General features: G+C 38.5%; 1 protein-coding gene and 1 pseudogene across 1 annotated transcript in view; one reads left to right on the top strand and one right to left on the bottom strand.

Annotated features, from left to right (window-relative positions):
- LOC135133722 (sperm-tail PG-rich repeat-containing protein 2-like) overlaps nt 1–12,354 on the top strand; it is a 52,910-nt gene extending 40,556 nt beyond the window's left edge. The window contains exon 9 of the mRNA XM_064062210.1: nt 11,901–12,354. Coding sequence (XP_063918280.1) covers nt 11,901–12,128 — 228 coding nt within the window. The 3' untranslated portion in view covers nt 12,129–12,354. The remainder of the gene's footprint in view (nt 1–11,900) is intronic.
- On the bottom strand, nt 588–4,598 carry LOC135133806 (SLIT and NTRK-like protein 3; annotated as a pseudogene).
- Nucleotides 12,355–15,752: the final 3,398 nt, after the last annotated feature.

Here is a 15,752-nt window from a genome sequence, read left to right on the forward strand (position 1 = left end):
TAAAACGACACATTATTGTCTACGTTAGTGTAGCTGTAAGTACTAAAATTTAGATGTGAAATACCCAGTTGATCATAAACAAAAAGTGGTAGGAAATCGGAGTTGATTCCAATTATGGGTGCTTTAAAGCGACAACCCAAGCTATATATTAACTGGTGGAAGTTTTCTAGTAAGTATTATTAAATCAAAGTTGGTACTAAGTAGGATTCGGGAAGAGTGTATATACCGGATCTAGATCTTTTTCAGCAAAGTTGATCAAGTACTGCTCGTAGCAAAATGATCTATTAAGGAAGAACTCATTTTTGAACATCATTTTCATTTGGTGTCCATTTCTCCATTCAATGTCATTCAGGGTAGAGATTTGGATTTCAATAAGGTTACTCAGACTATGGTCGTTACGTGGTTTAGAGGTTATGACCGTCACTTGATGGCCTCTTAGTGACAGTTCTTTAGAAATAACTTGATACACTGTTAGTACGTTTGGCGATGGTACAGGAAAAACAAATAATATTTTTACAGAAGGAAAATTAGCTGAACAGTCAATTTCAACTTATATATTTTACCATTTTTCGTAAAAATTTACTCTAGTGGATACAAATTGCTATAACATGTCTAATTTTTATTGCTCAGGATCCTCCGTTGTTGGTGACGTTTGAATGCCAACTTGTCTAACTGGAATTCTGGGAGACAGATTTACCATACTAGCCCACTGACCTTCACACAGACTATTGAAACCTAGATCTTTCAAAAGAGCTCCTCCTAGCTCTTCAGGCCCTCGACAAGTAGGCTGAATATCCCAAACTTTACCTTTGTTTTCATCTATTCATCTAGCATTTAACATCGTTAACATTTTGAACTCTTTAAGCGTCCAAGACTACAAAGCCAAATAAAGAATGCTGCAATCGCAGTGCCACGGATTTTTTGCAAGTTTAATTGAAACCCAATTGTCGAGGTAGTCCAAACTTTTCGACGGAAGAAAATGAAACTTGTTGCTGTCCAAATCTCTAAAATTGAAACGTTTAATTTTCGGTTTTAAACCAGTCTGGAGTTTACAATTTTTCTAAATTTGGTGTGTAGAAGAAGATGTCCGCATGTATAGTCTTTAGAATGTTGTTGCTGATTAACAAAAATGTTAGATTATCGAGTCCATTGAAACTTTTCTCTTCAAGTTCTTCTAAGTTGTTTGAAAGTAAGAACAACTTCTTCAAACTGATATTGGTTTCGAAACTGTTTTCGGGCAGCTCTGATATAAAATTTTGACCCAAGTGTAACTCTTGCAGACTGAATAGATTCTCGAAGTCTTTTGTTTGTATCTAAAATGGAACCATAGCTGTAGAAATTTTGCAGACATTGTAGATGATAAGAGTGTTACTCTTCTGAAGTGGTTTGAAGTCAGTTGCAACGATTTCAGACTTTGTAAAGCACTAAATAACTTATTATCAGATATACTTGAAATGTGGTTCTTTCTGAAGTTCAGGTATTCAAGATTTGGTAACGAATCAAACAAACCTAAAACTCTAAACAATTATGTGAATGTAACACCAGTGAAGTTTTACCTGTCGGAAGATAATCACTTCTATTTTCGGCAAGCTGCAGCCGTTTTAAATTTTTCAAATCAGTAAACAAAAATTTCGGAAACCTTCCGATTTTGTTATTGCTAAAATCCAAATCTTCTAGTAACTCCAACTTCGAAAACAACGTTTGCGAAACTGTCTTAACCAGGTTTCGTGATATGTGCAAGACAATTAATTTGGGGTTTCCTTTAAATAACTGAGGGGGTAATTGCTTGATTCTGTTGTTTGATATATCAAAACTCTGTAAATTTCTCAGTTTCAACAACAAGTCGTTCGCCACATCTTCAATTTGGTTCTTGTGAAGTCGCCTGGAACGTGAGTTTTACATTAAGTTTTCTTTCATATTCACTTACAAATATTGTAAATTATCTAAATCACCAAAAATTGTATCTGGTAAATGGTCCAGCTCGTTGTCGAAAAGATCGAGTTCTATGAGGTGCGTTAGACTCAAAAAGGAGTTTTTGTGAAGGGTTGTAAGCCCGTTGATGTTTAGATCTCTGAAAATGGGGTTCTAAATTTTGAGTTGATTGTTTTTTGGGAGAACATTACATGGAAATCACATCCTGTGGTAAAATTTCGTTCGTAGGTAGAGTTCGGAGATTTTCTTGCAACTCTGTTTAGCCCTGTTCTATTGTTTCGCAAGCGTTTTAATTACATATCAACGATGTTCTTTATTAATTGATTATAATAGATTGCTAAGCATAAAACCACATTTAAGACACTTCATTTCCTGCAACACTTTTTTTTAAATATTTATCACAAAGACTTATAAATCGTGAGGGATCCTGGTTTCGGATGAGAATAAATTTGTTATAGGATCTCAAGATTCGTTGGTTAACTATATAATTGATTTTCCACCAGTAGAAAATAAATGGTCACATCTGGTTTTGGAATAAGTCAACACTTGTAGTGTCTACACCTTCGAGTTAACACTCCGTCCTTTAAAACTTTAACACTTTAAACGTCGACTAGAAAATTACTTTCAGTCGAGAGTCTTGAGCGTTATTCGAATTTCCGTTCACAAGGGAATCTGACACAGAGAAGACATTTTAATTAGTCCAAAAATATGTGAAAAACATAAAATTTGAAAGAAAGATTAAAGAAAACGGTGACCATATTTTGCAAAAATTTGTGTTTGCTTTTTTCATTGTTTAAAATTTAAGTGTTGTTGAGTGATTTAATTAGAGATGGGTGCGGAAAATTGACTTGAAATGGTAGATGGTTGTTTTTTGTTAAATAATATAATAGTTTAGACTTTCATAGTCTTGTACAAAAATTCTATTGTACTATCGATTCTCCATGTCTCGATTTGAATATCGACAAAACATCCTTCAAAGGGTTGACCGGAACTAATCCTCATACAATGTTCCCTAATTGCCTTGTCATCGCTTCCATTTCTCTCAATAAGCAAGAATTATTCGAAAGGGGTGGTCGAAACAAAACTGTAAACCCGCTATAACAGCCGTGACTCATAGATAGGGCGCAATTCGCAAGTTCTAAACAACAATTTTACGAGATCGTTGGAAAGTCACTAACTGTTCAGTGTTGCACGATAAATACACCCATAACAATCCCCTTGCTCCCCTTCGCGTGGTCTTTCCGGTACGGTCTCCAAGAAAAATCCTCTGCAAGACCATCGACGGCGGTAAAAACAGTCCGAACTGTGTTTATCGGCCGTAACAAATCGCTAAGGGGTGGCGTCCTAGTCGCACAGTTAATTTTCAGATTTCGCTAACCGGAATGTCGAGGAAAGTTCGTCTGTTTGCCAAAGCGAAGAAGTTTCTTGTGCTGTAATCGCAACGACTGTAGATTTATCTTCCGCGGGGACATCAATTGAAATATCTTTTTTTGAGGATGTCCGGATTAATAATGGATGGAAAAAGGACATGGCGGGTTTTAAAGTTTGAGGTAAACTAGAGGCAGGTTCCGGGGTGGAGTTTGCTTTTTGATACAATTACTAGTAGAATTGTGTAGAGACTGATATCTACAGAACGGAGTTTAACTTTGTTATTATGACATACACAAGTGAACAACCCGATTTTTTTGTTAATAAAATTTCATATAAAACACCCTTAAGGGTTGTAGCCCGCCTTAAGCAAATAAGAGATACGCGAAAACCGTGTCACGCAGCTTTAAAATTCGTGTCCCTAACAGGTTTTTCTACTTGGTAGGTAGGTAAGACGGAGGATAATGTCTTTCTCTGCACTTTTCCATCACACGAGGACGATCCGGCTCTTGAAATGTTGATGAGGAGTGGAGTTTCCGAGACGGCCGACCATAGGCTGAATTAAACCATTAAATAAATAATCAGAGGAACGTTTCTCTGGTTGAAATTGCGCTCCGGCTTCGGCTTCTTTACATGAAAGTCTACTTTTTACTGCTAACACTTGTAGAATTATTAAGATTGGGCGGCGAGTAATCAAATAAATTGAAATGGGGGTGCTCGGGGAATCACATGCATTTTTTACGCGCAGGCACCGCCCGCCTAATTACGTCCCAAATCACTGGCAAAAAATGGGACAAACTGAATTAAAATTGATGTTGTGTAGTTGAACAAGTTTTTTACAAGTTTCGTTCATCTGGTGTTGTAAATCGTCTTCTGAGTTTAATTGAATTCGGGGTCGCGTGTACAGACGTCTTCGCAATTAAACATGAATATAAATTCGACTTGTAATAATAATAATGGAACGGAGGCTAGAAACAGGAGTTGTGGAGTTGGTGCTGCGGCAGCAGTGGTATTAGTGTTTGGAAGTCTGTGTTGACTTTAGTACTTAGTTAGCGGGAGAAACGGCCTCTAAATGAGACCAAGACAGAACCACCACGTGCGACCGCGTGTGTCATCTTGTTCGCTACTTACTACTTCGACTCGAACAGCCCAATTCCTCCCTCAAATGGCATTTGTATAATTAAATTAGAAGCGAACTCGTGTTCCGCCTTGTCTGTTATGACAGAGTTTATCTGGACCGCATCCGTTCTCTTGTTCGAATTAAACCCCTTTATTTTAAAACTCGACCCGTGTATCATCGGAGCAATTCCAGCCCGGACCTCAACAAGCGTCAGAAAATCACTTCAGGTGGAATTGTTGCTCGACCAAAACAATTTCCGCAGATAACGCATTCGAGTTTCCTTCGAGTATGTGCATCCAAGAGACGTCTTTAGCTGGGGTGGAAGAATTTTCGATAACGCTAATGATAATAGAGAGTAGGGGATGTTGCCCGTGGAAGCTCTAAGTCTGCGTTACTTTATAGTTCGTTGTTGCGCTGACAGTCGAAGAGGGTTGCAAATCGAATAAGAGTAACGATATTGCTGGATTTTCCCATTCTGTAGTTTTAATCTTCTTGCTGGAGCTGCAGTCGCGGTCATAATGTCTTTTGTTTGCAAATTTATTGCAGGAAAGCGACGAAATGTAAGATTTTTTGCTGTCATCAGATAAATTATGCGATGCGAAATCCCATTAGGGTGCTGTGCATAAAGTTTAAAATAAGGGAGTTTTTTGGGCGTGCTGTGTTGCCGTTTGTTGGAGTATAGTGGACACTTTAATAATTTTAAATGGCATGGTTGTTTTGTAAGTATATAAAAAAAACAGAACTGCCTTCGCCTCCCCAGTTGGGAGTCCCGAGAAGTTTTCAGCTTCTTAAAAAAAAAATTAGTTGAGGCCCCCGAGAAGGTTTTACCCTATTAAAAAAAGAGAGAGTTGGGATCCCTGAGTATGTTTCACCTTCTTAAAAAACCACAGTTGGAAACAAAAACAGTTGGGACTCTCGAGAAGGTGTCATATTCTTAAAAAACTAACAGTTCGGGTCCCCGATTCTTAAAAAACGACAGTTGGGGCCCCCGAGAAGGTGTCACCCTATTAAATAAAGAGACAGTTGGGACCCCCAGAAGGTTTCACTTTCTTTAAAAAAAGACAGTTGGGATACCAGAGAAGGTTTCACCTCCTTAAAAATGAGAGAGTTGGGTCCGCCGAGAAGGTTTCACCTTGTTAAAAAAAGACAGTTGGGGCCCCCGAGAAGGTCTCACCGTATTAAGAAAAGAGATAGTTGAGATCCCCAGAAGGTTTCACCTCCTTAAAAAAGAGACCGTCGTGTCCCCCGAGAAGATTTTAGCTTATTTAAAAAAAGACTTTTGGGCCTCTCGAGAAGGTTTCACCTTGTTAAAAAAAGACAGTTGGGGCCCATGAGAAGGTTTCAGCTTCTGAAAAAAAAACAGTTTGGACTTCCGAGAAGGTTTCACCTCCTTAAAAAAGAGACCGTTTGGTTCCCTGAAAAGGTTTCAGCTTCTTTAAAGGAAGTCTGTTGGGTCCCCGAGTAGGTTTCATCTTGTTAAAAAAAGACAGTTGGGATTCTTGAGAAGGTTTCAGCTTCTGGCAAAAAAGACAGTTGGGACTCCCGAGAAGATTTCACCTCCTTAAAAAAGAGGTCGTTTGGTCCCCTGAGAAAATTTCAGCTTCTTTAAAGAAAGACAGTTGGGCCCCTCGAGAAGGTTTCATGTTGTTAAAAAAAGGCAGAAGGTTTCATCCCAATAAGAAAAGATATGGTTGGGACCCCCAGGAGATTTGATCTTGTTAAAAAAGAGACCCTTTGGTTCCCGGAGAAGGTATCAGCTTCTTAAAAAAAATACATTTGGGGCCCCCGAGAAGGTTTCACCTTATTGAGAAAATAGACAGTTGGGACCCCCAGAAGGTTTAACTTTCTTTAAAAAAAGACAGTTGGGGCTCCCGAGACGGTTTCACCTCCTTAAAAAAGAGACTATTGGGTCTTCCAGGAAGGTTTCAGCTTCTTTAAAGAAAGACAGTTGGGCCTCTCGAGAAGGTTGCATGTTGTTAAAAAAGGCAGAAGGTTTCATTCCAATATGAAAAGAGACGGTTGGGACCCCCAAAGGGTTTCATCTTGTTAAAAAAACAGTTGGGATCCATGAGAAGGTTTCAGTGTTTGGAAAAAAAGACAGTTGGGACTCCAGAGAAGGTTTCACCTCCTTCAAAAAGAGGTCGTTTGGTCCCCTGAGAAGGTTTCAGCTTCTTTAAAGAAAGACAGTTGGGCCCCTCGAGAAGGTTTCATGTTGTTAAAAAAAGACAGAAGGTTTCATCCCAATAAGAAAAGATATGGTTGGGACCCCCAGGAGGTTTCATCTTGTTAAAAAAGAGACCCTTTGGTTCCCGGAGAAGGTTTCAGCTTCTTAAAAAAATAATACATTTGGGGCCCCCGAGAAGGTTTCACCTTATTAAGAAAATAGACAGTTGGGACCCCCAGAAGGTTTAACTTTCTTTAAAAAAAGACAGTTGGGACTCCCGAGAAGGTTTCACCTCCTTAAAAAAGAGACTATTGGGTCTTCCAGGAAGGTTTCAGCTTCTTTAAAGAAAGACAGTTGGGCCCCTCGAGAAGGTTTCATGTTGTTAAAAAAGGCAGAAGGTTTCATTCCAATATGAAAAGAGACGGTTGGGACCCCCAAAGGGTTTCATCTTGTTAAGAAACAGTTGGGATCCATGAGAAGGTTTCAGTGTTTGGGAAAAAAGACAGTTGGGACTCCAGAGAAGGTTTCACCTCCTTCAAAAAGAGGTCGTTTGGTCCCCTGAGAAGGTTTCAGCTTCTTTAAAGAAAGACAGTTGGGCCCCTCGAGAAGGTTTCATGTTGTTAAAAAAAGACAGAAGGTTTCATCCCAATAAGAAAAGATATGGTTGGGACCCCCAGGAGGTTTCATCTTGTTAAAAAAGAGACCCTTTGGTTCCCGGAGAAGGTTTCAGCTTCTTAAAAAAATAATACATTTGGGGCCCCCGAGAAGGTTTCACCTTATTAAGAAAATAGACAGTTGGGACCCCCAGAAGGTTTAACTTTCTTTAAAAAAAGACAGTTGGGACTCCCGAGAAGGTTTCACCTCCTTAAAAAAGAGACTATTGGGTCTTCCAGGAAGGTTTCAGCTTCTTTAAAGAAAGACAGTTGGGCCCCTCGAGAAGGTTTCATGTTGTTAAAAAAGACAGAAGGTTTCATCCCAATATGAAAAGAGATGGTTGGGACCCCCAAAGGGTTTCATCTTGTTAAAAAAACAGTTGGGATCCATGAGAAGGTTTCAGTTTTTGGAAAAAAAGACAGTTGGGACTCCAGAGAAGGTTTCACCTCCTTCAAAAAGAGGTCGTTTGGTCCCCTGAGAAGGTTTCAGCTTCTTTAAAGAAAGACAGTTGGGCCCCTCGAGAAGGTTTCATCTTGTTAAAAGAGACAGAAGGTTTCACTCTATTAAGAAAACAGACAGTTGGGACTCCCAGAAGGTTTCATCTTGTTAAAAAAACAGTTGGAGTCCATGAGAAGGTTTCAGTTTCTGGAAAAAAAGACATTTGGGACTTCCGAGAAGGTTTCACCTCCTTAAAAATGAGACCGTTTGGTTCCCTGAGAAGGTTTCAGCTTCTTAAAAAAAAGACAGTTGGGGCCCCCGAGAAGGTTTCACCCTATTAAAAAAAGAGACAGTTGGGACCCCCAAAAGGTTTCACTTTCTTTAAAAAAAGACAGTTGGGACTCCCGAGAAGATTTCACCTCCTTAAAAAAGAGACTGTTGGGTCCTCCGGGAAGGTTTCAGCTTTAAAAAAAAGACAGTTGGGGCCCCCGAGAAGGTTTCACCCGTATTAAAAAAAGAGACAGTTGGGACCCCCAAAAGGTTTCACTTTCTTTAAAAAAGACAGTTGAGACTTCCGAGAAGATTTCACCTCCTTAAAAAAGAGACCGTTGGGTCTTTCGGGAAGGTTCGAGCTTCTTAAAAAAAAATACATATGGGGCCCCCGAGAAGGTTTCACCTTATTAAGCAAATAGACAGTTGGGACCCCAGAAGGTTTAACTTTCTTTAAAAAAAGACAGATGGGACTCCCGATAAGGTTTCACCTCCTTAAAAAAGAGACTGTTGGGTCTTCCGGGAAGGTTTCAGCTTAATAAAAAAAGACATTTGGGACTCCCGAGAAGGTTTCACCTCCTTAAAAATGAGACCGTTTGGTTCCCTGAGAATGTTTCAGCTTCTTAAAAAAAGACAGTTGGGGCCCCCGAGAAGGTTTCGGCCTATTAAAAAAAGAGACAGTTGGGACCACCAAAAGGTTTCACTTTCTTTAAAATAGACAGTTGGCACTCCCGAGAAGGTTTCACCTCCTTAAAAAAAAGAAAGTTGGGTTTTGCGAGAAGGTTTCATTTTCTTTAAGAAAAGACAGTTGTAACTCCTGAGAAGGTTTCACCTCCTTAAAAAAGAGAGAGTTGGGTCCCCCGAGAAGGTTTCACCCTATTAAAAAAAGAGACAGTTGTGTCCTCCGGGAAGTTTTCACTTCCTTAAAAATGAGATCGTTTGAATCCCTAAGAAAGTTTCAGCTTCTTTAAAGAAAGACAGTTGGCCCCTCGCGAAGGTTTCATTTTGTTAAAAAAAGACAGTTGGGGCCCCTGAGAAGGTTTCAGCTTCTTAAAAAAAAGACAAGTGGGTTTTATCTTGTTAAAGAAAGACAGTTGGGATTCTTGAGAAAGTTTCAGCTTCTGGAAAAAAAAATAGTTGGGACTCCCGAAAGGTTTCACCTCCTTAAAAAAGAGGTCGTTTGGTCCCATGAGAAGACTTCAGCTTCTTTAAAGAAAGACAGTTGGTCCCCTCGAGAAGGTTTCACGTTGTTAAAAAAGACAGAAGGTTTCATCCCAATAAGAAAAGAAATGGTTGGGACCCTCAGAAGGTTTCATCTAGTTAAAAACAGTTGGGATCCATGAGAAGGTTTCAGTTTTTGGAAAAAAGGCAGTTGGGACTCCAGAGAAGGTTTCACCTTCTTAAAAAGAGACTCTTTGTTTCCCGGAGAAGGTTTCAGCTTCTTAAAAAAAAATACATTTAGGGCCCCCGAGAAGGTTTCACCTTATTAAGAAAATAGACAGTTGGGACTTCCAGAAGGATTAACTTTCTTTAAAAAAAGACAGTTTGGACTCCCGGGAAGGTTTCACCTCCTTAAAAAAGAGACCGTTGTGTCTTCCAGGAAGGTTTCGGCTTCTTAAAAAAAAGACAGTTGCGACCCCGAGAAGGTTTCACCTCCTTAAAAAAGAGAAAGTTGGGTGGTGCCCTGAGAAGGTTTCACCTCCTTAAAAAAGAGAAAGTTGGCTCCCCCGAGGTTTCACCCTATTAAAAAAAGAGACAGTTGTGTCCTCCGGGAAGGTTTCACCTTCTTAAAAATGAGATCGTTTGATCCCCTCAGAAGGTTTCAGCTTCTTTAGAGAAAGACATTTGGGCCCCTTGAGAAGGTTTCATCTTGTTAAAAAAGACAGAAGGTTTCACCTCCTTAAAAAAGAGACCAACTGTCTCTATTAAGAAAAGAGACAGTTGGGACCCCCAGAAGGTTTCATCTTGTTAAAAAAACAGTTGGGATCCATGAGAAGGTTTCAGTTTCTGGAAAAAAAGACATTTGGGACTCCCGAGAAGGTTATACCTCCTTAAAAATGACACCGTTTGGTTTCGTGAGAAGGTTTCAGCTTCTTAAAAAAAAAGACAGTTGAGGCCCCCGAGAAGGTTTCACTTTCTTTAAAAAAAGACAGTTGGGACTCCCGAGAAGGTTTCACCTCCTTAAAAATGAGACCGTTGGGTCATCCGGGAAGGTTTCAGCTTCTTAAAAAAAGACAGTTGGGACCCCGAGAAGATTGCACCTCCTTAAAAAAGACAGAGTTTGGTCAACCGAGAAGGTTTCACTTTCTTTAAAAAAAGACAGTTGCAACTCCCGAGAAGGTTTCACCTCCTTAAAAAAGAGATCGTTTGGTCCCCTCAGAAGGTTTCAGCTTCTTTATAGAAAAACATTTGGGCTCCTCGAGAAGGTTTCATCTTGTTAAAAATAGACAGTTGGGGCCCCTGAGAAGGTTTTAGCTTCTTAAAAAAAAGACATTTGGGCCCCCGAGTAGGTTTCATCTTGTTAAAAAAAGACAGTTGGGATTTTTGAGAAAATTTTAGCTTCTTAAAAAAAAGACGGTTGGGACCCCCGATTATAGTTCACCTTCTTAAAAAACACAGTTGGGACCCCCGAGAAGGTTTTATTATCTTAAAAAAGATAGTTGGGGCTCCCGAGAAGGTTTCACCTTCTTTAAAAAAGACAGTGGAGCTCCTGAGAATGTTTTACATTATTAAAAAACAGTTGGGGTCCCCGAGAAGGTTTCATATTCTTAAAAAAAGCACAGTTAGAGAGAGCCCCTGAGAAGGTTTCACATTTTAAAAAATCAGTTGGGGCCTTCGAGATGGTTTCACCTTCTTTAAAAAAGACAGTTGGTTACAAAAATTTCAACAGAAATTTCTTTGCCCTTGAAGTAGTAGTCCGACACATCCAGTTTCTTTAAAATATAAAATTTGATATTGCGATTTCCGTTTTGTGATAACTTCTATAAAGTAAAAACTAGTGGTGTAATTAACACCCCGCGGTCCGCACAACTGTCGACAATATGAAATATTTTTAAATTAGATAAGCAGTGGGAAAAAAGTAGATACTCTCACTTTCTCGGTACGAAAAAGTTAGACTATTAGCACGTTCAGATTACAAGCATCAACCATTAAAGGGAATCCACTCTCAGCTTTTTTTCCAAAAACACTCATAAATTTGAAGAACATTTATTCGTCAAAATTGTAAGATAACGGACAAATTTTAATTAACGATTACTTTACTTTCAATTACCTTAAGACATTTGCAAGATATCACAACATTCGATTTTTGCAATTTTAAATTTAAATTATAAGATATTGTTAAAAAATTTTGACACTTTTCCCAAAAATTCTGAATGCCAATCATACATGCAGGAGCATGCTATTTTACAAAATTTATTTTCCAGAATTGTAAGATGACATCTCGAATTTTGCTGCAGGCCATAAACGAATAGATTTTGATTAAATATTTATTTTTTTATAACCATAAAACGTTTGCAAGATTTCAGAACCTTGAGTTTTGCATTTTCAAAGTTGAATTGTAAAATAAAATTTTGAACTCTTGTACAGAAATCTGGATGTCTGGGTTAATATTCAATACGGATTCTTAAACCACACATGTCAAATTTATGAAATTAGGCAAAATTTGGTCATCATTTTTTAGGAGAACATAAACGGAAAAAAAATTATTAACGATCTACCATGCAGGTTATTATACAATTCTGAATTTTTTTCAAAAAAATTGGATGTTTAGGATAAACACTGAACACGGATTCATAAACCACAAGTGAAGGAGTATCTTACTTCATATAATTGAAATAATGTTTACTAATGTAAATTTTATCCTGTTACATATAGCTATCCTGAGCATACACTCAGGGAGTAAAATTCAAAGACGCAATCCTGAAAATTCATCAATATCAATTTATTTTTCAGATACACCCCCGCTGCGAAAGATCCATGTACAAAGCCGTGGACACCCACAACCTCCGCCTGAAAGAGAACGTCCTCCGCAAGAAACTGCGTCTGGCGCCTCGCGAGACCCGCAAGCACTGGCTGAAGGTCATGAAGAAGACGAAGCTCCTCAAGTGGTTCGACGTCGAGCTGGACTTCCAGGAGCGCATGATACTGTTAATCCTGGATATCTTTGACAAGCCCGTTTAGCGGTCCGACGGCCTGTTAACGCGTCGCACTAAAATTGTATTTGTCAACACGAAAGTTAGGTGACATTCCCATATGCCGTTGCGAGTTTTTTCCCCCTTCACTATGAAACTTTCAATCTGAAACGCCGTCAATCCCATAGTGTTTCACAATGCGTCCGGATACGAGTTCCAGCGATATTACCGTCCGTGCAGCTGACAGCTTTACATTTCTATGCGAGCTTACGGGCGAGCTTTACCCGGAAATAAACGTGTCTAAGAAGTTCGCACCTTTTATCGGTGGCGCTTTGAGGCCACTTGATTCTGTCGCTTTATCGGGAAGTGAAAGCTGGCTTTGCCGGGCGGAATTAAGGAGAAATGGCGCGTTAAAGTAGGCTTGGGGGTGGAAGGAGCGGGATTTGGAATTAATATTTTGGGGGAAGGGAAGGGGGAGGTTCGTGCGTGGTGTGATATGGAGTCGGGAGTTGATGGAGTTGTTATTGGCTTTAATTTTTTTTTGTTTCGTGGGTTGCGATACAGTGTAATACTAATAATAACAGTACTGTATTCCCAAAATTTAGAGAAAATGGAGTGAGTGGTTTTTGATTTAATCAATAAAATAAATTACCCTTTTTTTTTCGTAGTAACTCATACTTACACTTTATAACATAACATAACATACTCCTATATTTGTGGTTTATGAGTGTACCCTGATTTTTATCACAATTATTTTGCAAAAATTTTCAATTCAATTTATTTTATTGATTAAAAAATCAAGAATTGCAAAAATAAATACTTTGAAATTTTGCAGACGTTTTGAAGTCATTGTAAGTATGGTAACGTTTTAATCAAAATGTATCTGTTTATCAACCCCAAAAAATTGAATACGTAGTCTCAAAATTTTGCCGAATAACTCCTTTCGAAAATGTGTAAAATGTGTTCAGACTATACTTGTAATTTATCACTGCATTCATGGTTTTTAGATTTGCTTATATACAGGAAGATTAAAAAAAATGGATCAGTCAATTTATTTAAGTTTCCTCCTCTTCTGTCACATTGTACACTACTCCGTAAACTAAGCGTTATAGGTATAAGACTTGCCTTCCCAGTGGAAGTCCCGCATCAAAACAAAACAGACCCCGATTTTTTCCACAGTGTGAGAATACAATAGATACTGTTATTATTTATCACACTGTACTTTTCCTTGTGCTTTATAACAGTTCATAGTTTTCCATCGTTATTAGCATGATATATCAATCACTGCAATGGATGTCATAGACAAAACTAAAGTACTGGTGATACATCAATGAATGCACAAAAAATCTCCAGAACAATCTCCAAAATAAAATCATATCCATTCATTTGTTTATCCGTGACTTCGTACCTCGCAGTGAAACAGTACCTATATGTAAACAAACTCATAGACAAAACAATCATGTGAAAGTAAGACATGCGGAGGGCGGCTGCAGGGGATCACTCGACCAGATGGAGAGAGGATAGCAACAATTGTGAGACCCATACGAAAAAAATTTTGCTTACTGAGGTTGTGCTTTTCTATATTCGTGTCATTATAATTTCCGACCAAGGATATTACAGATATACATATGAATGACTTCCTGAGCCTAAGCTAAGGAAGTACAGTAATCGAGTCCATCGGGCGACTTGCCACTTGCATTTTTTCTCGACGTTTGAACACACCTAGAATACGAAAAAAGTGGTCCCCTTTTTCCGTCTGGCTGTGGTTTGTGACCAATCAGATGACGTTATTCCAAAATTTGCAATTGTATTTTTTTTATTTGCGATGTATGACTCCGTGCTGCGTTTTACCTTAGATATCCAGATCTTTGGGTAAAAAAATTAAAATATTTTGCAATTTAACTTTGAAAATGGAAAACCGAATGCTCTGAAATCTTGCAACCGTTTGAAGGTTATCATAGTCCTGGTAAATCGTTGATCAAAATTTATTCATTTATCCCCTCCTGAAAAATTGATGGTTCATCCCAAATTTTTCCAAATAAAATCTATTTTAAATCTGCACAATATTCTGACTTTATTTAGAATTGTTTATACAGGAGCACTCAAAAAATGAATGACTGACGCAATTTATGGTATTGATTAAGTTAAGAACCACTCACTCCATTTTCCTCAAAAATTTGGCAATATAGTACTGCTGTTATTAATATTAGACTGCATCTGTGCAAACTGAGAGAAAGTTTTTGCAAAAATCTTGATGACGTTATCACAAAATTTTGTATTGGAAAAACTCATTTGAAACAAGAGCAGATCACGTCTCTACATATCTTTATTTTAACTTAGAAGAGTTATCATAAAAAAATTAAATTCCCAAAATCCAATGATTTTCGAAAAAGTGGACTTGTACTCAAAGACGAAGGAAGTTCTGTCGACATAACTTTCGACCAATTTTTTAAAGATTTGAAACTTTTTCTTTTTAAGAACATTAAACCTTCTCGGAAGTTCGAACTATCTTTTTGTTAATGAAGGTTGAAACGTTGTTGAGGGCCCCAACGTTTTTTTTTTAATATGGAACCTTTTCGAGGGTCTCAACTGTTTTTATTAACAATGTGAAATCTTCTCAAGGACATCAAATGTTTTATTTTTAATAATAGACCTTTTCGGGAGTATGAACTATATTTTTTTTAAAGAAGGTGACGCCTTCTCGGGGGCCCCTAGTGTTTTTTTTGAAGGTGAAACCTTCTTGGGGGTCCCAAATGTCTTTTTTTTTACGAACCTGAAACTGAAGGCCCCAACTGTCTTTTCTTTTAAAGAAGCTAAAACTTTCTCGAGGGGTCTAACTGTTTTTTGAGAGAGCAAAACCTTCTCGAGGGTCCCAACTGTATTTTTTTTAAAGAGGGTGAAACCTTCTCGAGGGCCCCAACTGTCTTTCCTTTTCAAGAAGCTGAAACCTTCCCGACGGCCGCAACTACTTTTCTCTTTAAGAATGTGAATCCTCCTCGGAGAGATCAACCGTCTTTTTTTTTTTTAAAGTGAAACTTTCTCGAGGGTCCCAAATGTCTCTTTTTAAGAATATGAAACTATGGAACCTTCTCGGGGGTCCCAACAGCTATTGTTAAGAGACCCCAACTGTCTTTTTTTAAAGAAGGTCACACCTAGGAATATGAAACCCTCTCGGGGGTCCCAACTGTCTTTTTTTTAAAGAACCTGAAACCTTCTCGGGGGCCCCAACTGTCTTTTCTTTTAAAGAAGGTGAAACCTTCTCGGTGGCCCTAACTGTCTTTTAAAGTGTCAAACCTTCCCGAAACTGTCTTTTTTTAAAGAAGCTGAAACCTTCTCGAGGACCCCAACTGTCTTTTATTTTGAAAAAGCTGAAACCTTCTCCAGGGCCATAACTGTATTTTTTTTAGAAGGTGAAAGCTTCTCGGGGGTCCCAACTGTCTTTTTTTAAGAAGGTGAAATTTTCTCGAGGGTCCCAACTATCTCATTTTAAGAATATGAAACCTTCTCGGGGGTCCCAACAGTTTTTGTTAAAAATGTGATACTTTCTCAAGGGCATCAACTGTTTGTTTTAGAAGGTGAAATCTTCTCGGGGGTCCAGACTGTCTTTTTTAAAGAGGGTGGAACTTTCTCAAAAACCCCAACTGTCCTTTCTTTAAAAGAAGCTGAAATCTTC

The sequence above is a fragment of the Zophobas morio genome, unplaced genomic scaffold (genome assembly GCF_036711695.1).
Source record: "Zophobas morio isolate AGI-343-1 ecotype UQ-CSIRO unplaced genomic scaffold, CSIRO_AGI_Zmor_V1 ptg000022l, whole genome shotgun sequence".
In the NCBI taxonomy this organism is placed as follows: domain Eukaryota; kingdom Metazoa; phylum Arthropoda; class Insecta; order Coleoptera; family Tenebrionidae; genus Zophobas; species Zophobas morio.